The 24,937-nt window shown below is 41.9% G+C and overlaps 2 protein-coding genes across 2 annotated transcripts in view; one reads left to right on the top strand and one right to left on the bottom strand.

The window, feature by feature from the left end:
• The window catches only part of COL4A5 (collagen type IV alpha 5 chain), a 325,412-nt gene that overhangs the window by 257,541 nt on the left and 42,934 nt on the right, over window positions 1-24,937 (bottom strand). The window lies entirely within an intron of this gene.
• LOC307096289 (ubiquitin-conjugating enzyme E2 N-like) lies at window positions 22,982-24,268 on the top strand. The gene has a single exon (XM_079765864.1). The coding sequence runs from the start codon at window positions 23,357-23,359 to the stop codon at window positions 23,741-23,743; it is 387 nt and encodes a 128-aa protein (XP_079621990.1). The 5' UTR covers window positions 22,982-23,356; the 3' UTR covers window positions 23,744-24,268.

Genomic DNA, 24,937 nt, shown 5'->3' with positions numbered 1-24,937 from the left:
GACATTGAAATTGGGACTCAAAAGAACTGTTGGCCCAGAAAGAAACTCACTATAGACTGCTTCATTTGCCTCCCAGCAAATAACCATTATGGCTTGTCTCATTTTCGGTTCTTATAAGTGTATTTCTTGTATCACATGATCTCACGCATCTAAGGGAAATGATGAAAAACATAAGCTAAAGAACAAAAACAGACCCGGCGACAGGGAAGCATCGACCAGACTGTCAAACCTCAGAGGGAAGTCAGGGGAGGGTGGGGGAAAGGGGGAGAGAGCGACCGAAGGACTTGTGTGCATGCATATAAGCCTAACCACTGGTCATGGACAACAGGGGGGTGGGGGCATACGTGGGGAGGGATTCGGGATGGGAATAGGGGGTTGAGGACAATTATGTGATACCATAACAAATAAAGAAATTTTAAAAAAAGGACTGTGTGGTATCTAAAGACAGCTGTTGGTAACATGTTCATATGTTTCCAAGTCCTTTATAGTGCAAATTATATATAATTGATATCATACCATCTACACTAACCTCCTCCCAGGACCAAATAGGAATTACAATTAATTTAAAGAACAATCTTGCTGAGTAACCAACTGAAGAAAAGTCTTATAACCAAAGATTTACAGAAGAAGCCACATCGAGATAGCTCCAAACAGGTTGCCCAGGATCAGGTACAGACAGTGTTTGAAATTGGCCTACACCAGAGTCTCTCCCAAGAGCCCCAGAAATAACACACCCAGTGGCCAGCTTCAGACAACATCAGGACAGGATCCAATTATCTTCACAAGCAGCATATCCAAGGGGAGATCTAGGCAGACACCAAATTGTGCCAAGGTGAATTCAGCTTTGTGTGGTAAGACCTTCACAACAGCTCTTACATTGTGGTCAGGGTTGAGATTCACAGTCAGCTAGCCTAAGGGTTGATATCATGCATGAATGGGCCAATAGCAATCAATACTCAATTACAACAGGAGGGTCCACATAACACACACAAGGAACATTCCTAGAGCACCCAGTTAATGTGATCAAGGAGACTGCACCACTGGATCCCACAAGACACCTAGTACGTAAGACCAAACCACAAAGACTGGGAGTCATAGGAGATCTATCTAAAACACAGAGAAAAACACAAAGAAGCATCAAACATGGGAAGGCACAAAGACAGGCCCAAATAAAAGAACAGGACAACTTTCCAGAAAAAGAGCTAAATAAAATGGAGGCAACCAATGCATCAGACATAGAGTTCAAAGTAATATATACAAGGATGCTTAAGGACCTTAGTGAGAACTAAAACAACATCAAAAAGAACATAAAAAACGTAACAAAAGGGCCCCGGCCAGGTGGCTCAGTTGGTTGGAGCATCATCATATATACCAAAAGGTTGTGGTTTTGATTCCCAGTCAGGGCACACACCTAGGTTGCAGATTCGATCCCCTGAAGGGCATGTACAGGAGGCAACCAATCGATGTTTCTCTTTCACATAGATGTTTCTTTCTCTCTCTCCCTCTCTCTCTCCCCATCCCTTCTTCTCTAAAATTTTTTAAAAAGATGACCTAGGGTGAGGATTTAAAAAAGGAAAACAAAACAAGACCAATCAGAAATAAAGAATACAATATCTGACATCAAGAATACACTGGGGAAAAAAAAACACAATAGGTTAAATGAAGCAGAAAGTCAAATCAGAGATTTGGAAGACAAGATAGAAAAAAACACCCAATCAGAGTACCAAAAGGAAAAAGTAATTAAACAGAATGAGGATAATTTAAAGGACCTTTGGTACAACATGAGGCATAACAGCATGTGCATCACAAGAATACCAGAAGGAAAAGAGAGAGAGCTAGGGATCAGGAACCTATTTGAAGAAATAATGACCAAAAAAATTCCCTAACCTGGTGAAGGAAAAAGATACACAAATACAGGAAGCACAGAGAGTGCCAACCAAGATAAACCCAAAGAGGTCCATGCCAAGACACATCATAATTAAAATGGCAAAGACAAAAAGAATCTTAAAAGATGCAAGAGGAAAATAGTTAGTTACCTACAAGGGAGCTCCCATAAGGTGATTCTCAACAGAAAAATTTCAGGCCAGAAGGGATTAGAATGAAATATTCAAAGTGATGAAAAGCAGGGATACAAACAAGACTACTTTACCCAGTGAGGCTATCATATAAAATTGAAGGAGAAATAAAGAGGTTCCAAGACAAGAAAAAAGCTAAAGGAGTTGTTTTAACCACGAAGCCAGTGTTAAAAAAAAATGTTAAAGGGCCTGCTAGAAGAGGGAGGTGGAGACGGAGACGAAGATGAAGAAGAAAAAGAAGAAAAGGAGGAGAAGGAAGAGAAAGAGGGGAAGGAGGAGGAAGAGACAGAGGAACATAGTTAAAAGAATAAAATGGCAGTGAATACGTACCTATCAATAATCACTTTAAAAGTAAATGTCTTAAGTGTTCCAATCAAAAGATAAAACATAGCTGAATAGATAAAAAGTTAGACCCATATATATGCTGTCAACAAGAAACCTACCTAATAATGAAAGATGCACACAGACTAAAATTAAAGGCATGGAGAAAGATATTTCATGCAAATAGAAAGGAACAAAACCTGGGGAGCAATACTTATATTTGACAAAATAGACTTTAAAACAAAGCCTATAGTAAAAGACAAAGAAGGACAGCACATAATGATAAAAGGAGAAACCCAACAAGATACTATAACATTTGTAAACATTTATGCATCAAACTTAAGAGCTCCTAAATATGGAAAGCAAATCTTGATGGGAATAAAGGGAGAGATTTACAATAATAGAGTCATAGTAGGGGATTTTAAGACCACATTGACATCAATAAATAGATATTCCAGGCAGAAAATCAACAATAACAACAACAAACTGGTGGCCTTAAATGACACAGTAGATCAGATGGATTTAATTTATATATTCAGAACATTTTACCCCAAAGCAGCAGAATATGCATTATTTTCAAGTGCACATGGAACATTTTCCAGGATATACCACATGTTAGGCCACAAAACAAGTCTTAATAAATTTTGAAACATAGAAATCATATCAAACATCTTCTCTGACCATAATGGTATAAAACTAAAAATCTATTGCAAGAGAAAAAAAATCACACACACACACACACACACACACACACACACACACACACACGCGCGCGCGCGCGAAAAAACACACAAAGACACGGAGGCTAGATAACATGTTACTAAACAATAAATGGGTTAACAATGAGATCAAGGGGGGAAAAAATCAAAAGATACCTTGAAACAAATGAAAATGAGAAAACAACTCAAAATCTCCTAGACACAACACAAGCAATCCTAAGAGGGAAATTCATAGAATAAAAGGCCTACATGAAGAATCAGGAAAAATCTGAAATAAACATTCGAACTTTACAATTAAAGGAACTGGGTAAAGATCAACAAAGAAAGAGCAAAGTGAGTAGAAGGATGGAAAAAATGAAGATCAGAGTAGAAATCAATGAAATAGAGTATGGTAGGTATGGTTCAGTTGGTTGCAGTGTCATCCTGTGCATTGACAGGTAGCGGGTTCAATTCTTATCATGGTTCTGGGCACATACCCATGTTTCAGATTTGATCCCCAGTTTGGACACATAAGGTGGCAACTGATCTATGTTTCTCTCCTATATCAATGTCTCTCTCTCTCTTTCTCTGCCTTTCACTCTAAAATCAATGAAAGACATATCCTGGGGCAAGGATTAAAAAAGAAAAAAATACAAAAGATCAATGGAACCAAGAGCTGGTTCTTTGCAAAGAAAAACAAAAGATCGAAGAACCTTTAATTAAACTCATCAAGAAAAAAAGAAAGGAGCCAAATAAACAAAATAAAAAATGAAAAAGTATAAGTCACAAAAAGAAATACAAAGGATTGTAAGAAAATATTACAAACAACTCTATGCCAACTAATTTGACAATGTGAAATAAATAAATTCCTAGAAACATACAATCTGCCAAAAGTGAATCAGGAAAAATCAGAGAATCTGAACAGACAGATGACAACCAGTGAAATTGAAGCAGTAATCAAAAAATTTCCAACAAACAAAATTCCTGAACCAGATGGCTCCACAGGCAAATTTTATCCAATTATTCAAAGAACAAATAATACCTAGCCTCCTCAAACTATTCTAACAATTTCAAGTGAAAACTTCCAAACTCCTCTTTACGATGCCAGCATTATTCTAATTATAAAACCAGATAAAGATACTACAAAGAAAGAAAATACTAGGCCAATATTCCTGATGAACATAAATGCTAAAATCCTCAAAAAAATATTAGCAAACTGGATTCCCAGCAATACATAAAAAATGTCATAATTTACCATGATCAAGTGGAATTTATTCTGGTAATTCAAGGTTGGTACAATATCTGCAAATCAATAAACATGATACATCACCTAAACAAAATAAAGGATTAAAACCACATGATCATATAGATAGATGCAGAAAAAGCATTTGATAACATCCAGCACCTACAAAATAATTAAATAAGTAAATAAATAAACAAAAATCAAGCACCCATTTAACATTAAAAACTCTGAGCAAAGTGGGAATTAAAAGAAAATACAACAACATAATAAATGCCATAGATGAGAAACCCACAGCCAATATCATATTTAATGGGCAAAAACTATAAGTGTTTCCCTTAAGATTGAGAACAAGACAGAGATGTCTGCTTTTACCACTCTTATTCAACATAGTACTTGAAGTCCTAGCCATAGCAATCAGACAAGAAGAAAAAATAAAAGGCATTCTGCTGGGCCAGTGTTGCTCAGTGGTTGAGCATCGATCCACTAACCAAGAGGTCGCTGGGTTCAATTACTGGTCAGGATACTTGCCCAGGTTTCGGGCTCAATCCCCAGTGTGAAGCATGCAGGAAACAGCCAATCAATGATGTTTCTCTCTCATTGACATTTCTATCTCTCTATCCCTCTCCCTTCCTCTCTCTCTAAAATCAATAAAAACTTATTTTTAAAAATAAAATAAAAGGCATTCAAATTGAAAAGGAAGAAGGCCACCAGTTTGTTGTTGTTATTGTTGATTTTCTGCCTGGAAGATCTATTTATTGATGTCATTATTTGCAGATGACATGATACTGTATATAGAGAACCCTAAAGATTCCACCAAAAAATAACTAGAACTGATAAATGCATTCAGTAAAATAGCAGAATACAAAATAATCTCCAGAATTCAGTTGCATTTTTATAAACCAGTAATGAAATATTAGAAAGGGAATATAAAAAACAATCCATTCACAATTGTTACAAAAAATACCTAGGAATAAGTTTGACCAAGGTTGTAAAACACCTGTAATCAGAAAATAATAAGGCACTGAAAAAAATAATTGAAGCAGATACAAGTAAGTTGAAACATATACCATGTTCATGGGTAAGAATTAGAGTCATTAAAATGCTCTTACTACCCAAAGCAATCTATTGCCTCAATGCAATTCCTATCAATATACCAATGGCATATTTCACAGAACTAGAACAAATATTTCAAAAATTTATATGGAACCACAAAAGACCTAAAATAGCCACAGCATTCTTGAAAAAGAAGTATAAAGTTGGAATAATCACATTACTTGATATTAAACTATATTACAATGCCATAATAATCAAAATATCATGGTAAGGGGAAGAAAACAAACAAAGAGATCAATGGCACAGAATAGAGAGCCCATAAATAAACCCAAGCTTTTATGGTCAATATTTGATAAAGGAAACAAGAACATACAATGGGGAAAAGATAATCTATTCAATAAATGGTGTTGGGAAAAATTGGACATACCAAAAAATGAAGTTAGACCACCTGCTTATACCACATACAAGAATAAACAAAAAAAATGATTAAACATTTAAATGCTTGATTTGAAACCATAAAAATCCTGGAAGAAAACATAGTCAGTAAAATCTTAGACTTTTCTTGTACCAATATTTTTTTCTGATATATCACCTTGGGCAAGGGAAACAAAAGAAAAATAAACAAATGGGACTACATTGAACTAAAGAGGTTTTTCAAAGCAAAGGAAACCATCAACCAAATGAATGGAAAGACAGCCTACTGAATGGGAGAACACATTCACCAATGATGTAACAGTTAAGGCGTTAATATACAAAATCTATAAAGAACTCATAAATCTCAACATCAGAAAATCAACCATTCCAATTTAAAAATGGGCAAAGTACCTGAATATGGCGTGTCCTCAAAAAATGTATACACACTTCGAATGGTTATAAAGTCAGTGTTTATTAACATAGAGTTAATTTTCAAAATTAAGTGAGTTATCAGCTGTTAGTATGTATACATTTTGTGGAACACTTATAACCTATAAGACACATAAATGGCCAATCCTCTCTAATAAAATGGTAATATGCAAATTAACCATCACTCCGCAACATAAGCCACGCCCACCAGCCAAGCCACGCCCACCAGCCAATCAGGGCGAGTATGCAAATTAACCCCAATCCAAGATGGCTACAGCCACAGAGAGCAAGGTTTCCCAGGTAACAGAGCAAGCCAAGCTTTCCATAGCCGTTGCAGGCCTAAGCCTCCACTCAAGCTACAAAGTTTCAATTATAGAAGGTAAACAAATTCAAACAAATGGCGGCAGAATGGAGCTTGAGAGAGCAGGCCAGGGTTGCCGGCGGCAACAGGGGAAGCAAAGCTTTCCGCACACCCTGGCCGGGCTCACCCATTTAAGGCTACAAAGTTTCAATTGTAGAAGGTGAATTAACTGCCACAGAAATGGCTGCCACCCCAGGCTACAAAGTTTCAATTGTAGAAGGAAAATAAATTCCAGATACCAGGGCCTCCCCTTGGGTTGCCAGAGGGCGTGGCCGGCCTGCAAACCACCACAGGCCCCTCGCTCAGGCCGCCCCACGCCCCAAGGGAACCCCCACCCTTATCTGTGACACCCTTCAGGGCAAACCAGCTGGCCCCCACCTGTGTACCAGGCCTCTATCCTATCTAATAAAAGAGTACTATACAGATTGATCGTCACTGCAACACACAATATAGCTGCCCCCATGTGGTCAAAGATCCTGCCCCCATGTGGACACAAGATGGCCACTACAAGATGGCCAGCAGGAGAGGGCAGTTGGGAGGCACCCGGCCTACAAGGGAGGGCAGTTGACAGGGACCAAGCTTGCAAGAGAGGGCAGTTGGAGGTGATCAACCCTGCAGGAGAGGGCAGTTAGGGGTGACCAGGCTGGCAGAGGAGGGAAGTTGGGGGCAAAGAGGCTGGCAGGGGAGCAGTTAAGCATCAACCAGGCTGGCAGTGGAGTGGTTAGGGGGTGATCAGGCTGGCAGGCAGAAGCGGTTAGGGGCAATCAGGAAGGCAGGCAGGCGAGCAGTTGGGAGCCAGCAGTCCTGGATTGTGAGAGGGATGTCCGACTGCCCGTTTAGGCCCGATCCTGGTGGGATCGGGCCTAAACGGGCAGTCGGACATCCCTCTAGGAGTCCCAGATTGGAAAGGGTACAGGCTGGGCTGAGGGACAACCCCCCGCCGTGCACGAATTTCGTGCACCGGGCTTCTAGTCTATATATATAAAACCCTAAGTGACCTATTGACTACTCAGCTAGTAGCTATGATGCACACTGACCACCAGGGGGCAGATGCTCAATGCAGGAGCTGCCCCCTGGTGGTCAGTGTGGTCCCACAGTGGGCTCACAGCTAGCTAGTGCAGCTGCAGCGGCACAATCCTCTCCTACCTCTGAGGCAGCACTACCTCTACCAACCAGCAGCGGCAGGCACAGCTGGGTCACGATGAGTGGGAGTAGCACAGCGCCTGGCCAGGGCTTGGGCTCTTCCCCAGCTGCCTGCCACTTCGTGCACTACTACATCCCTCGGGGGATGTAGAATTGCCGGTTCTGCCTGATCCCCGCAGGCCAGGCCAACATCCCCCGAGGGGTCCTGGGATTGTGAGAGGGCACAGGCCAGGCTGAGGGACCCTACCGGTGCACAAATTCGTGCACCGGGCCTCTGGTAGACATATAAAAGGATTCTCAATGTCACTAATCATCAGAAAAATGCAAATTAAAACCACAATGAGATATCACCTTATACCCATCAGAATGACTATCATTAAAAAAATCAACAACTTGTGTTGGCAAAGTGTGGAGAAAAGCAAACTCTTATTCACTGTTGGTGGGAATGCAAATTGGTGCAGCCATGTGAAAAACAGTATGGGGTTACCTCAAAAAATAAAAATGGAACTGCCTTATTACTCAGCGATTCCACTTCTGGGAATATATCCAAATAAACCAGAAACACTAATTCAAAAGAATATATGCACCTCTATGTTCATTGCAGCATTATATACAACAACCAAGATTTGGAAGCAGGCCAAATGCCCATCAGTAGATGCATGGGGAAAAAAGCTGTGGTACATTTACACAATGGAGTACTATCATACCTAATGAAATGGTAATATGCAAATTACCATCACTCCGCTATGCCCACGATTGGGCCGGCTGGAGGCGCGGGGGGCGGGACTCAGGGTGGCCGATTGGCTGGCGGTAGGAGCGGGGGGCGGGGACTCGCGAGTCCCCGACCCCCGCTCCCCCCGCCGGCTTAAACGGCCGGCGCTGCGGAAGATGCTGGTGGCGGAACTCGGGGTGGCCGATTGCGTGGCTGCTGGCACCAGTTTTCCGCCAGCCAGCAGCAGTTTTCCTCTGGCCACCCGCCTGATCGGAGCGCCTCCCGATCGGAGTTCCTCTCGGGGTGGCCGATCGTGCTGGCGGGAGGCACTCTGATCGGCGGGTGGCCAGAGGAAAACTGCTGCTGGCGGATAACTGGTGTCGGCAGCCAGGTGAAGGAAGTCTATTTTACGAAACTTCGTGCAACAGGCTCCTAGTTCTGTCATAAAAAATAAGGAAATCTGCCCTGGCCAGCATTTCTTAGTGGTTAGAGCACTGACCTGCGTATTGAAGGGTTGTGGATGGGATTCACAGTCAAGGATTCTTACCTGGGTTGCAGGTTCAATGTCTGTCCCAGTCAGGGAACATGTGGGAGGCAACCAATCAATGTGCTTCTCTCTCACATCAATGTTCCTCTCTCCTTTCTCTCTCTTTATATCTCTCCCCCACCTTCCACTCTCTCTAAAACTCAATGGAAATATCCTAATTTCTTGGGTGAGGATTTAAAAAAAGAAGGAAATCTTACCTTTTGTGACCATATGGATGGACTTGGAGAACATTATGCTAAGTGAAATAAGTCATTCAGAGAGTGTGTGTCCCTCAGCCCAGCTTGCACCCTCTCCAACCTGGGACCCCACCGGGATTGGGCCTAAATGGGTAGTTGGACATCCCTCTCACAATCCAGGACTGCTGGTTCCCAACCACTCGCCTGCATGCCTACTTGCCTGATTACCCCTAACCGTTTCTGCCTGCCAGTCTGTTCACCCCCTAACCACTCCCCTGCCAGCCTGATCAATGCCTAACTGCTCCCCTGCCAGCCCGATTGCCACTAACTACCCTCCCCTGCTGGCCTGGTCACCCCTAACTGCCCTCCCCTGCCAACCTGGTTGCCCCTAACTGTCCTCCCCTGCAGGCCTGGTAGTCCCAAACTGCCCTCCCCTGCTGGCCCGGTCACCCCTAACTTCCCTCCCTTGCCAGCCTGGTCACCCCTAACTGCCGACCCCTGCTGGCATGGTTCCCCCCAACTGCCCTCCCCTGCAGGCCTGGTCACCCCTAACTGCCCTCCCCTGCAGGCCTGGTGTCCCCCAACTGTCCTCCCCTGCCGGCCTGGTTGCCCCCAACTGCTCTCCCCTGCTGGCCTGGTTGCCCCTGCTGGCCTGATCATCCACAACTGCACTCCCCTGCAGGCCTGATTGCCCACAACTGCCCTCCCCTGCTGGCCATCTTGTGTCCACATGGGGGTGGCCATCTTTGACCACATGGGGGCGGCCATCTTGTGTGTTGGAGTGATGGTCAATTTGCATATTACCTATTTATTATATAGGATAGTTTATTGACTTTTTCAATACTGTTGCCAAAGCAACCAAATAGGGAAAACATACATACTCAAAAAATGGTTCTGGGATAACTGGATATCCTTATGGGAGAAACTGAGCCTCAATCACTATCTCATACAAAAGTATTTGAAATGGATCATTGATAAAAACATCAAAGCTAAAAGACACAGTTAGTTGTTAGAGAAGTATATAGCATAACATTGTTATGATTTGATATCAGGCAAATATTATTTAAACAGGACAAAAAAAAGAAACAATCACAAAATAAAAAATTTGATAAATAAGATTTCATCAAAATTTAAAATGTCTATTTACCAAAAGACGTCATTATGAATACGATTGTGCAGCCAGAGAATGGAAAAACTAATTCATAATACATATACCTGACACAATTGATAGCTAGGGCATAAAAGAAATTCTTATAACTCAACAATAAAGATAAAAACAACCTAATGGAAATACAGGCACAGAATTTGAACAGACACTTTACAAAAGAAGATATACAAATGGCAAAAAAGATATGAAAAATTGATCAACATCATTAGTTATTAGCTAAATGCAAATTAAAAGCAAAATGAGAGATAGTACTATATACTCAGCTAAGTAAAAACATAAGAAGACCAACAACATAAAATATTGTAGAGACTGTGGAACAATTGGAATTATACATAGTTGATAATGTAAAATGGCACAACCATTTTGGGAAAACTGTGGCAGGATTTTTTTTTAATGAGGTTAAGCATATACTCCCCCTATGACCCAACAATTCCACTCTTACATATTTATCCAAGAGAAATGAAAACATAGGTCCACAAAATGGCTTGTAATGAAATATTCATTGAAGTTTTACGCATGATATCCAGATAATTTAAAGAGGATAGTTGTGTATCATTATCTTTGATAAATTCATACAATGGACTATGACTCAGCCATTAAAGGAATGAAACATTAATTAAACTCAGAAATAGAACACTGAGTGAAAGTCTTACACAAAAAGTATCTATTGTATGGTACTACTTATACAAAATACTAAACCAGGAAAAATGATTCTGTGGTGAAAAAAAATCAGAGCAAAGATCAAAGAATGCCTCAGGTAGGATATGTGTGAAAATTAACTGGGAAGTTGACAAGAGGGAATTTTCTGGGGGTGAGGTTAATGATCTATATAATATGTTAAGGAAATGGGTTACACAGGTGTATATGAATTTGTCAAAACTCAGTGAATGCACATTTGAGATATATGCATTTCAATTTATATAATTTTTACATCAAAAGAAAAATATGGAAACAAATATTAAATGTATACTAATAATATGTGTCGAAGTATTAGGGGAAAATGAACTGATTTCTGCAATTTACTTGTTTTTCTTTAACAGCTTATCAGGCCATGATTTCTGTATAGTTAAATGGTTTTTAGTATATACTCAGAGAGTTTTGCAACCATCATCTCAATTGATCTTAGAATATTTTCATCATCCCAAAAAGAAAACTTGTTCACATTTGTCACTCCCTATTTTCTTCCAATACCTTCCCAGCCCTGAGAAACCACTAATCTACTTTCTGTCTTTATAGATTTGCTTATTCTGTATATTTCATATAAAAGATTCATTTTAAAATAAATTTTGTATATGGTGAAAGTAGAGATCCAACCTTATTATTTTGCATGCAGACACAATACCATTTGTTGAAAAGCCTATTCTTTTCTCCATCTAATTGTCTTGGCACCTATGTCAAAAATCAATTGGTTATATAAATAAGGGTTTATTTCTGAACTCTTAATTTTATTCCATTGATCTATATGTCATACCTTATGTCAGTATTACACAGTCTTGATTACTGTTAACTTAATAGTAAGTTTGAAATTGGCAAGTGTGAGTCCTCAAGCTGATCTTCTTTTTTACAATTGCTTTGGATATTCTGGGTCTCTTGCATTTCCATATGAATTTTAGGTCAGCTTCTTAATTTCTTCAAAGAAGCTCACAGTGATTTTTATGAATATTGCACTGAATCCTTAAATCAATTTGGGGAGTATTGTCATCTTAATATTAATTCTTCTGATGCATGATGGGATGCCTGTCCAAAATTTTCTTTCAAATAAATAAATAAAAATAATATGCAATAATGGATAGATAATGGAATTGATAAGTTGACACATAGGTAAAACAAATATAGCAAAATTTAATAGTAAAATCTAGGCAGTGGTTACTGTAAAACTTTTTCATCATTGCTCCAATTCTACCACCAAAATTAATGTTTACTTGGATTTCTCCATATTGCCTACTACCAGCTACTCTGGCTCTTGTATTCAACTCACTTGTGAATAATACCTACCACACTTGCAACCATGCTTACTACATGGATATCTGGACTAACAAACCATCTACTTCTGAAACCTGCCCCATATATTGGTTTTAGTCTATACTTTCTAGGTCCTGTCCATATTCATCAATGATCTAGATGCAAAAAAACAAAGGTGATACTTCAATTTTCACCACTGTAGGAACTCCAGTTTCTTCTTCCTTGGTTTTCTACCTCTCAAATAATCAAAGGAAAAGAAGGAAACACAAATAATCCAACAAGACGTTGATGATTGCCTAATATGGGGAAAAAGAAGACAAGTAGAATTCTTTCTATAAATTTTCAAAGTACAAAATACCTAAATTACAAAAAGCACTAAGATATGTAATGTCCCAAACAGATTGTAGTAATATATAACTGAAAGTTCATTTACAAAACTATGTTATGGCTAAAGGTAACTTTCTCACACTACTTCAGTTCCTTAACAATCACAGCAGATAGCTTTCTGGTTAGGATCATTCTGACTAAAAGTAAATAAATATTATGTATAACTTCACAACAATTAGAGTGTACCCAATAATGAGCACAGCAGAGAAAATAAAGCCACAAGGTGATACAACTGTCCGACAGGTAGTTGCCTAAGCTCATTCACAAACTAAGTGACTTGCCCTGTACTGCTTTCTTACCTAAATATGCATTATTCAATTTGGTACCTTAGCATAACAACAAACAGCTATAAGCAATACACTGAAAAAAAGGAGTGATAAGGCAAAACAATTTTTAAATAAGTGACATCTATTCCAGGTGAAAGAAATTATTCACATGTGTATTTAAAGGGTGCTGATGATTGGTGAAAAAGGAGGAGGGTGATGGATTAGAAACAATGGGAACAAATCAGCCTTATATACTAGATAGCAGCAGTTCTCAAAATTTCCTTTGCTATGAGTCATCTGTGAAACTTGTTAAAAATGCTGATCCCAGGTTCAAAGGCTCAGAATTTCATTATGTTTGAAGTGGAGTTCAGGACTGTATTTAGTAAGTATCTCAAGTGACACAACTGTGGGTACTCTTCCGACTACACATTATGAAATACTGAGCTGGAGAAATCGGGCAAATAAGATGTTACTCCTTTCCTTCATTTATTTCTTCATATTATCATGGCCTCACTATTTGTCCCTAGCATCATTTAATCCTAAACTTATCTGACAATAAGATTTTTTATTTTTAATATATTTTTATTGATTTCAGAGAGGAAGGGAGACAGAGATAGAAACACCAATGGTGAGAGAGAATCATTGATCAGCTGCCTCCTGCATGATCCACACTGGGGATTGAGCCTGCAACCCAGGCATGTGCCCTGACTAGGAATCGAATCGTGACCTCCTGGTTCATGGTTGATGCTCAACCACTGAGCCATGCTGGCCAGATGACAATAATATATTTTAAGTACAGATGCTTATAGGAACATCCTAAAATCACACAAATTTGTAAGTTAGGAGAAAGAAAAAAAACAAAAAACCTGTCCTCACTCTATGCCCAATACCCTTAGAATTTTTCTCTAATCATTTCTTTTCCAGTTTTTCTCCCAACAACCTGTCATCCTTCCTTAGTCGTCTGGTCCCACTCCTCTTGCTATACTCACCCCTCACAGTTGATATGAAACAGCCTAAATAAATAGACTTATAATTATTATATATCTTTCTTTCCACAATTTTATTGGAAGAAAGGGTTAATATTTTTAGGAGGGGAGAGAGAGAGAGAGAGAGAGAGAGAGAGAGAGAGAGAGAGAGAGATCTACCAACATCTATGGGTCCCGACTGGGGATCAAATGGCAACCTAGGTATGTGCCCTGACTGGGAATTGAACTCACAACCTTCCGGTACACAAGGATGATGCTCCAACCAACTGACCCACACTGGCCAGGGCTACATGCAACTTTTTAAAAGTCCTGTAATTTTTGTGCTCTCAATGTTACTTCTAAAATTTATAAGCTGTCATATACCTTTGTTAAAGGTCAAATAAGTAGTTAAACAGTTTAGATAGCACCTCTAAACTGTCATCCACTTATTTTTACAGGTATCTGATGAAGTATCCATGCATTTCTCCCAGAATGTCTTGAGACTTTGAGCAATAAAGATTATTTCTTAATTGGCCTGGAAAACTGGAGCAATCACAATAGATTACATGTTCTAAAATTTTTACTTTATCCTATTATTGGCTACATTAACCAGATTTAGTTGCTTCTTTTAAGTAGTTCTCTCATTTCCCTTACCCTTCCCAAACAACTTTAGAAAATCAAGCCAAATTCTTCCTGTGTCTCCTGACATTGGGTAGCCTTCCATGCTCAAAATCAAAGGGGAAAAAGTGCATTTTGCTGTGAAGATTTTCATTTCTTTAAGCCTTTGAAGACAAAGAAAAAAAACTTGGACTTTTTCCCAAAGAGCGTAAATGTCTCCTTAATCATTTGGCAATTTCCATAGGAACTTGAAATGCTACACCTACTCAGACATCACTAATGGTTTGGTGTTAGAGAGGGGGATCTCATATGTTAACATCACTAGAATTTTAATTACCATATAGTAATATAGTGATTTCTCAAATGTGCTGTTATAGCTTAAGAAATCCTTTATTTTTTTTAATTCCCAAGAACAAAAACAGTTCAGGTTTTTTCTTTCCTTTTTAATTATAAAGTGACATTCTCAGTCTAGAAAAAAATATATAAAAATACCAAAAACTATTAAAAACAAAACAAAAATATCCCCAAACTCCCAACACTTGTTAAACAGTTAAAATTGGATTGCACTGATGTATTAATGTACCAAATACCAGAGTCTATCAATCTGTCTGTCTCTCTCAGTGTAAATGTGCATTTATGTGTGTATCTGTGTGTGTGGGTATATATATTAATTTGCATGCATATATATTATGTATGCACCTAATGTATATAATATGGTTTATTATATAATTTATATAATATAATAGTGTATTTACTACATTTAGTATATATCATCTACCTAATAAAAGAGTAACATGCTAATTGACCATAACCTTCATGATGCCCACCAGCCAATCAGGAGTCAGTATGCAAATTAACCCAACAAAGATGGTGGGTTAATTTGCATATGCAGGCACCAAGCGGCCGGGGGCAGGGTAGGACGCTAGCATCGCCACCATGTTGACAATGCAGACATTCTGCGCCACCCCAGCCGCTATGGGCCTTTGGGCAGCATGGGAAGGTGGAAAGGCGGCTCCGGGCAGGAGTGGAAAGGCAGCTCCAGCCAGAGCGAAGGTGGTGCCGGCAGCCAGAGGAAGGAAGGCCAATTCTTGTAGGAATATTCGTGCATCAGGCCTCTAGTCTATACTAATAATAGAGGAATATGCAAATTGTCCAGGATGCCGTCACAGTAATGACCGATCAGCAGGTTGCATGCACAGCAGGTGTGGGTGGGCGGGGACTTGCAGCATCAGGGGTGGGGCCACGGCAGGCGCCTCCACACGCCTGCACAGGAGGAGGGCCTGATCAGCAGCCGCCACAGCTGCGACGAGGCCCAGAGAGAGAGGCAGGGCCTGATCAGCAGCCCCTGCGGCTGCTGCATCATGGGCCAGGTCAGGGCTCATGCAGGAGGCAACCAATCGATGTGTCCCTCTCACATTGATATTTCTCTTTGTCTTTCCCTCTCTCTTCCATTATCTCTAAAAATCAATGGGAAAATATCCTCAGGGAGAATAAAAAAAAAGAAATAAAGAAATGTCATATCCTTTGAAAGAGATATCTTGAAAATGATTAAAGAAAGTTGTCATTTTTTTGTGGTGAAGGTACTGGAGTCCATGTTGATGAAAACACCTTGGCGGCTGCAAGGGCCGAGGGCCAACGGCTGCAGTGGCCAGCAGTGGCAGTGGCAGCAGCAGAGTGGTGGGGGCGGTGCCTTCCCCTGATCATCCTGATGGCCTCCCACAGAGGGAGACCAGACTCCGGCTGTCAGTAGGACATCCCCTGAGGGCTCTTGGACCGTGAGAGGGGCAGGCTGGGCTGAGTGACCCCCCCCCCCCAGTGCATGAATTTTTGTGCACCGGGCCTCTAGTATATTATCCTCTCTAATAAAATGGTAATATGCAAATTAACCATCACTCCGCTACATAAGCCACGCCCACCAGCCAAGCCACGCCCATCAGCCAATCAGGGCGAGTATGCAAATTAACTCCAATCCAAGATGGCTACAGCCACAGTGAGCAAGGTTTCCCAGGTAACAGAGCAAGCCAAGCTTTCCATAGCCGTTGCAGGCCTAAGCCTCCACTCAAGCTACAAAGTTTCAATTATAGAAGGTAAACAAATTCAAACAAATGGCGGCAGAATGGAGCTTGAGAGAGCAGGCCAGGGTTGCCGGGGGCAACAGGGGAAGCAAAGCTTTCCGCACACCCTGGCTGGGCTCACCCGCTTAAGGCTACAAAGTTTCAATTGTAGAAGGTGAATTAACTGCCACAGAAATGGCTGCCGCCCCGGAGGGAGCAGCAGGCTTGGCTCTGCTCCAGGCTACAAAGTTTCAATTGTAGAAGGAAAATAAATCCCAGATACCAGGGCCTCCCCTTGGGTTGCCAGGGGGCGTGGCCGGCCTGCAAACCACCACAGGCCCCTCGCTCAGGCCGCTCCACACCCCAAGGGAACCCCACCCTTATCGGGACACCCTTCAGGGCAAACCAGCTGGCCCCCACCCATGCACCAGGCCTCTATCCTATCTAATAAAAGAGTAATATACAGATTGGTCATCACTGCAACACACAATATAGCTGCCCCCATGTGGTCAAAGATCCTGCCCCGATGTGGACACAAGATGGCCACCACAAGATGGCCAGCAGGAGAGGGCAGTTGGGAGGCTCCCGGCCTGCAAGGGAGGGCAGTTGAGAAGGACCAGGCCTGCAAGGGAGGGCAGTTGGAGGTGATCAACCTTGCAGGAGAGGGCAGTTAAGGGTGACCAGGCCAGCAGAGAAGGGAAGTTGGGGGCAAAGAGGCTGGCAGGGGAGCAGTGAAGCATCAACCCGGCTGGCAGCGGAGTGGTTAGGGGGTGATCAGGCTGGCAGGCAGAAGCGGTTAGGGACAATCAGGAAGGCAGGCAGGCAAGCAGTTAGGAGCCAGCAGTCCTGGATTGTGAGAGGGATGTCCCAGATTGGAGAGGGTACAGGCTGGGCTGAGGGACAACCCCCAAGGCTTCTAGTACTGTATAATACTAGGGGCCCAGTGCACGAATTCATGCACTTTGGAAAGAACTGTGGGCCGCGAGGCTGTGGTGGGCACAGGGATGGGTCTTGGCCCATCCTCCATGCCCCCACCCAGCCTCTCCCACCACAGCCCCTAGTACCCTGTCTGCCAGCAGCCCTGCTCCTGTCACTCCCATGCACTGATGGCTCCAGCCCAGCTCACACCCGCTGATGGCGTAGAGCAATTGGGGCCGGCACTGTCAGCGGGTGCGAGGGGCAGCTGCTGCCCTGATTGCCCCTCAAGAGCAGGGGGAGGTGGAGAAGCCCTCAGGGGTGATTGGGGCTGGCAGCCGCCGCTCACACCCACTGACAGCGCTGAGTGATTGGGGCCGGCACTGGGCGCTGGCACCGGCTGCGAGCGGTGGCTGTGGCGCTGGCAATGGGTGTGAGTGGGGCCAGTGCCAACAGCAGGTGCAAGCACAGGGTGGGACTGTGGCGTGCGGGAGCAAATAATTTTCAGTAACCACCAGAGGCTTGCCCCGATGACAGCGACTGGTGCCCCACCTTGGTCTAGTGCCCCCGCTCACCTGCTCCACCATCCCACTGTGGCCAATGCCCACCATGTTCCATGCTCTGCCACCTGCTGCCAATGCCTGCCATGTTCTGCGCATGCCACCTGGTGGTCAGCGCACATCATAGCAACCTGTTGTTCAGTTGTTCTGCCATTTGGTCTATTTGTATATTAGCCTTTTATTATATAGGATTATTTATAAATTCTCATACACATAGACATGTCTTATAAAAAAAGAACATCATAATTAAATTGGCAATCATTTACTTTCAAATGAAAATATTAAACTTTTTTTTAAGTGAAAAATGAATACCAATGCTATAAACACTTTTAGAAAATGTAGGAAGAAAATCACTCATTTAGAAGGCCTCTATTACATTGATACAAAAACTAGGCAAATAAATTACAAGAAAACATAATGCAGTATTCCTTCCCTTATCTGCAGTTTTGCTTTCCGTGGTTTCAGTTACCTGAGGTCAACTGCAGTTGGACAATTTTAAGTGGAAAATTCCAGAAACAAACAACTCACAATTTTTAAATTACATGCCATTCTGGGTAGTGGGATGAAATCTCATGCCATCCCCACTCTGTCCAGCCCAAGATGTAAATCATTTCTTTGTCCAGCATACACATGCTCTATACAGCTACTTGCCCATTAATCACTTATTGGATATCATGGTTATCAGATTGACTGTCAATGTATAGCAGTGTTTGTATTCAAGTAATCAAGTAACCCTTATTTTACTTAATAATGGTCCCAAGGTGCAAGAGCAATGATTCTGGCAATTCAGATATGCCAAAGAAATGTCTTACTGTGTTTCCTTTAAGTGAAAAGGTGCTAGTTCTTGACTTAACAAGTCATTTTATCATCTCACGAAGAAGGGTAACTACAGTATATTAAGATATTGAGAAAAAGAGACCCAGTTTCACATAAATTTTATTACACTATATTGCTATAATTTTCTATTTTATTATTATTATTGTTAATCTGTTATTGTGCTTAATGTATAAAATAAAGTTTATCATAGATATGTATGTATTGGAAAAAATATAGTATGTATAGGATTTGGTATCATATGCTGTTTTAGACATCCAATGGGGGCCTTGGAATGTATCCCTCATAAATTGGGACTACTGTACAAAAAAAATCCCTCAAGAACAAAGATGCAAAAATATTTAATATAATATTACCAAACTGACTACATTGTGTGTGTATGTGTGTGCATGCATGTGCGTGTATGTGTGTGCATGCATGTGCGTGTATGTGTGTGCATGTACAATATTACACCTTGGTCAAATAGTGGTGGTTAATTTTGAAAATGCAACATTGGCTTAACAATAAAAAATAAATACAGTACTATTCATTAACAGATTAAAGGAAACTGTTACATGTAAAATTACATGTTCATTGGACAAAATTCAACATCATTCATAATAAAAATAGTCGCCAGCCTAGTCGGCATGGCTCAGTGGTTGAGCCTCAACCCATGAACCAGGGGGTCACAGTTCCATTCCCAGTCAGGGCACATGCTCTGGTTTCTGACTCAATCCCGAGTAGGGGGCGATGATTCTCTTTCATCATTGATGTTTCTATCTCTCCCTCTCCTTTCCTTTCTGAAATCAATAAAAATGTATGTTTTTAAAAAATGGTCTGCAAACTAAAAGTACAAGGGAATTTCCTCAACATAATAATTTGCACTGAAAATTTTGCATTCATTATACTTAATAATGAAACACTGAATAATTTTCTCCCTATAATTGGGGACAGACATAAATGTTCTCTCATCATTTCTGTTCAACACTGTGCCATTGTGCCTAGCCATTGCATAAGAAAAAAAAGGTAAAATGAGCCCTAACTGGCATGCTTAGTGGTTAGAGCATCTGCCAGCACACCAGCGGGTTGCAGATTTGATTCCTGATTAAGGGCACATACCTTGTTTGCAGGTTCACTCCCTGGGTCCCCCTGGCCAGGGCAAGTTCAGGAGGCAACCAAGGTCAATGTCTCTCTCTCTCTCTCTCTCTCTCTCTCTCTCTCTCTCCTTCCTTCCTTTCCTTCCTCCTCCCTCCCTTCCACTCTCTCTGAAAAGCAATGGAAAAAATATCCTCTGGTGAGAATTAACAAAAAAAGGTAAAATGATTAGAAAGGGAAAAATAAAATTATTTTATTTGAAGACTAGAGGCCCGGTGCACGAAATTCATGCACTGGGGGGGGGGTCCCCTCATCCCAGCCTGTGCCCTCTCACAGTCCAGGACCACTCGGGGGATGTCCACCTGCTGGCAGTCATACATCCTCCCACAGTCTGGGACCCCTCTGCCCACCTGCTTGCTGCTCCTTACCACTGCTGCAGAGGTGGGAGAGGCTCCTGCCACCACTGCTATGCTCACCAGCCGTGAGCAGCGCTCCCCCTTTGGGAGTGCACTAACTAACAGGGAGCAGCTTCTGAGTGTTGAGCATTTGCCCCCTAGTGGTAAACCAGCATCATAGTGACTGGTTGTTCTGATCATTCTGCTATAAAGGTCACTTAGCATTTATTATATAGATGGTGTGATTTTTAAATGTAGAAAATTCCAAGTCACTTTAAAACAACTATGGAATCTAAATAAGTGAATTTTGTAATATCACAGTATAAATAGTAATTATATAAAAATCAAAATAATACTAAATCAATTATAAAATAAAAATTTAAATAATAATATTTACAATGACATCTAAAATCATGAATTACTTAATGAGAATGCAATGCCTATATAGAAAAAGTAATAAAATATTGCTTAGAAAAATTAGAAGGTTCTTAATTAAACGGAAATATATGCTAGTTTATGTATTAGAATCTAAATATTGCTATCAATTTTCCCATAATTTGTAGAAATGGACAAAGAGGAGGAAAGTTGTATACTTAACTCTACCTGATTTTAAGACTAACTCACTATAATGCTACCACAAGAAAGACAGTGTGATATTAGTGAATGAATAGGCCACTGAAACAAAATGGAGAATCCAAAATTAGACACACACAAATAAATTCAAATAGTACCAGAAAATTTCATTGGGAAAAAAAAAATCTGTCCAGTGAATTTTGATGAAACAACAAGATATTCATATTTTTAAAAAATATGTTTTATTGATTTCTTACAGAGAGGAAGGGAGAGGCATAGAGAGTTAGAAACATTGATGAGAGAGAAACATTGCTCAGCCGCCTCCTGCACACCCGCTACTGGGGATGTGCCCACAACCAAGGTACATGCCCTTGACCGGAATCAAACCTGGGACCCTTCAGTCCATAGGCCAACGCTTTATCCACTGGGCCAAAACGGGTAAGGCAAGATATTCATATTTTTAAAACAAAATGTCAGTCTCTCTTTCATATCATTCAAAAATTACTTCAAGATCAATAATGCCCCTACATATAAAAGATAAAATTTCAAAGCTCATAGAAAAAAATTGGAACTATCTTTGTGACCTTAGTATAAGAAGCAATTTGTTGGGCAAGATACAGAAAATACAAAAAAATAAAAGAAAAATAATAAGTTAGATTTCATTAAAAATAAAAACTTCTCCTCATCAAAAACACCATTGTCTAATCACTATGCTGTACACCTGAAACTAATACAAAATAAGAGTTTTAACTGTAATTGAAAAAAATTAATAATTAAAAAAAAGGAAATTTGAATAGGCAGGCAACAGATTGGAAGAAAACTTTACCAAAACATATATATACTACAGGCCTGGTGCACAAACTCATGCACAGGTGGGGTCCCTTGGCCTGGCTGGTGATTGGGGCTGATCGGGGCCATCTTGCCCAGTCCGGATTGGGGCTGATGGGGGCAGGCCAGGGAGGGACTGTGGGAGGTTGGCTGGCCCACCGGGCAGGTACAGCAGGAGGGTTCCAGGGCATGTCCAGCCCTCTCACCCAGTCCCAATCCACTGGACCCCAGCAGCAAGCTAACATACTGATCGGAGCATCTGCCCCCTGGTGGTCTGTGTGCGTCATAGCAACTGGTCGAGCAGTCGACCAAATGGTCGACCAATTGGTTGGACACTTAGCATATTACACTTTTATTATATAGGACTAGAGGCATGGTGCATGAATTTGTGCACCAGTGGGGGAGTCCCTCGGCCTGGCCTGTGGGATCGGGCCGAAACCAACTCTCCAACATTCCACGAGGGGTCCTGGATTGTTAGGGGGTGCAGGCCAGGCCGAGAGACCCCACCAGTGCACAATTGGGGCTGTGGAGGGATGCAGGATGTTGGCCAGCTGGGGAGGGACTGCGGGAAGGCTCCAGGGTGTGTCCGGCCCATCCCGCTCGGTCCTGATCTGCTGGACCCCAGCAGCAAGCTAACCTACTGGTTGGAGCATCTGCGCCCTGGTGGTCAGTGCACATCATAACGACTGCTCAACCAGTTGACTATCTGCCCCCTGGTGGTCAGTGAACGTCATAGCAACTAGTCAACCAGTTGACTGTCTGCTCCCTGGTGGTCGTGCATGTCATAGTGAGCAGTTGAATAACCTTAGCATATCATTAGCATATTACACTTTGGTTGAACAGCCGACTGGACTCTTAGCATATTAGGCTTTTATAATATAGGATAATAAAATATTGGTATCCACATATATAAAGAACAACTAGAACTCAACATTAAATGGAATTTTTAGCTTGGAGATGTAGAGAACTAAAAATATGTCACTCCTATCATTGGCTACATTAACAATATACAGTATACCTGGGCAGTTATGCAAAGGTTCCCTGAGGTCCCTTCTTATTTCTCCCAAGTACTTCACCAAGATTTAAGCCCCCTCAAATTCCCCAGGGTAAATAAACCTTTTTACAATATGTATATGATCTCTTGTGCTCAGTTACCAAAGAGGTGTTCATAAAAGATTCCATTCATTGACTGCAACAGATATCTGGAAAAGGAAACAACTCTCTAAGGAAAAATTACAATTATCTTTAGATGCTGTTCATTACCTAGGACATGATCTAATCTCTGAAGGAATTCAGCTGTCTCCAAAAGGAATTAAGGTAATCCAGGAATTTCCTACACACACAATTAAGTGGCAGCTTTGTAGATTTCTAGGCTTGGCTGGTTATTGCAGACTATAGATTCCTAATTTTCCTCTATTAGCTACCCTGCTCAATAAAATTACTAAAATTTTAGTCCCTGAACCACATCCCTAAGGAGATAAAACATGACCAGGCTCTTATATGACTAAAACAATCACTGCAAATTCGTGCGTGAGGCAAGCGGTGCCAGAGACTAGACCAGAGGCCAAACTTGGGATCTGACAAGATGGCTGCGCTGCCCTGCAGGATTATCAAGGAAACCCAGCGTTTGCTGGCAGAACCAGTTCCCAGCATTAAAGGAGAACCAGATGAGAGCAACGCCGGTTATTTTCATGTGGTCATTGCTAGCCCCCAGGATTCCCCCTTTGAGGGAGGGACTTTTAAACTTGAACTATTCCTTCCAGAAGAATACCCAATGGCAGCACCTAAAGTATATTTCATAACCAAAATTTATCATCCTAATGTAGACAAGTTGGGAAGAATATGTTTAGATATTTTGAAAGGTAAGTGGTCCCCAGCACTGAAGATTCACACAGATCTGCTATCGATCCAGGCTTTGTTAAGTGCTCCCAATCCAGATGACCCATTAGCAAATGATGTAGCAGAACAATGAAAGACCAATGAAGCCCAAGCCATAGAAACAGCTAGAGCATGGACTAGGCCCGTGGTCGGCAAACTGCGGCTCGCGAGCCACATGTGGCTCTTTGGCCCCTTGAGTGTGGCTCTTCCACAAAATACCATGGCATGGGCGAGTCTATTTTGAAGAAGTGGTGTTAGAAGAAGTTTAAGTTTAAAAAATTTGGCTCTCAAAAGAAATTTCAATCATTGTACTGTTGATATTTGGCTCTGTTGACTAATGAGTTTGCCGACCACTGGTAGGCTATATGCCATGAATAATATTTAAATCAATCTTATCATCAAGTGTGCATCATTTCTCCTATTCTGCCAAGACTTCTTCCTTTTTTGTTTGCATTTAATGGGCACAGTCTTAGAAACATCAATACTAATAAAAGGGTAATATGCTAATTAGACCAGGAGACCTTCCAGGAGACCTTCTGGACGTCCTTCCAGACAAAGCCATGGTGGCGGGGTTGAGGCAGAGGCGGTTAGGGGCAAGCAGGCCAGCAGAGGGGGGCAGTTGGGGGCAATCAGGGCAGCAGGGAGAGGCAGTTGGGGGTGATCCAACTGGCAGGGGGGACAGTTGGGGGTGATCAGGCTGGCAGGGGGGGCAGTGGGGGCGATCAGGTCTGCATGGGGGGCAGTTGGGGATGAGCAGACCAGCAGTGGGGGCAGTTGGGAGTGAGCAGGCTGGCAGGGGGGCAGTTGGGGGCAAGGAGGTTGGCAGGGGGGGCAGTTTGGGGCAAGCAGGCCAGTGGGGGGGCACAGTTGGGGGCAAGCAGGCCAGTGGGGGGGGCACAGTTGGGGGCAAGCAGGCCAGCAGGGGGAGCAGTTGGGGGCAATCAGGACAGCATGCAGAGTGGTTAGGGACAATCAGGCAAGCAGGCAGGTGAGCGGTTAAGGAGCCAGCAGTCCTGGATTGTGAGAGGGATGTCCGAATGCCTGTTTAGGCCAGATCCCGCAGGGATCCTTGTGTAATCGGGCCTAAACCAGCAGTCGGACATCCCCCAAGGGGTCCCAGATTGGAGAGGGTGCAGGCTGGGCTGAGAGACAACCCCCCCTACCCTGCCCCGTACACGAATTTCGTGCACTGGGTCACTAGTTACAGAACAAAAGCCCAGACATCTTCAGTACTTTGGTGATTAAATGCACATTAGCAAATCTATGTCTTGTCCTGATTCACTGTTAT

Source organism: Cnephaeus nilssonii (assembly GCF_951640355.1).
Source record: "Cnephaeus nilssonii genome assembly, chromosome: X".
Taxonomy (NCBI): Eukaryota; Metazoa; Chordata; class Mammalia; order Chiroptera; family Vespertilionidae; genus Cnephaeus; species Cnephaeus nilssonii.
The sequence above is the reverse complement of the archived record's forward strand: the minus strand, read 5'-3'. Positions and strand labels throughout refer to the sequence as shown.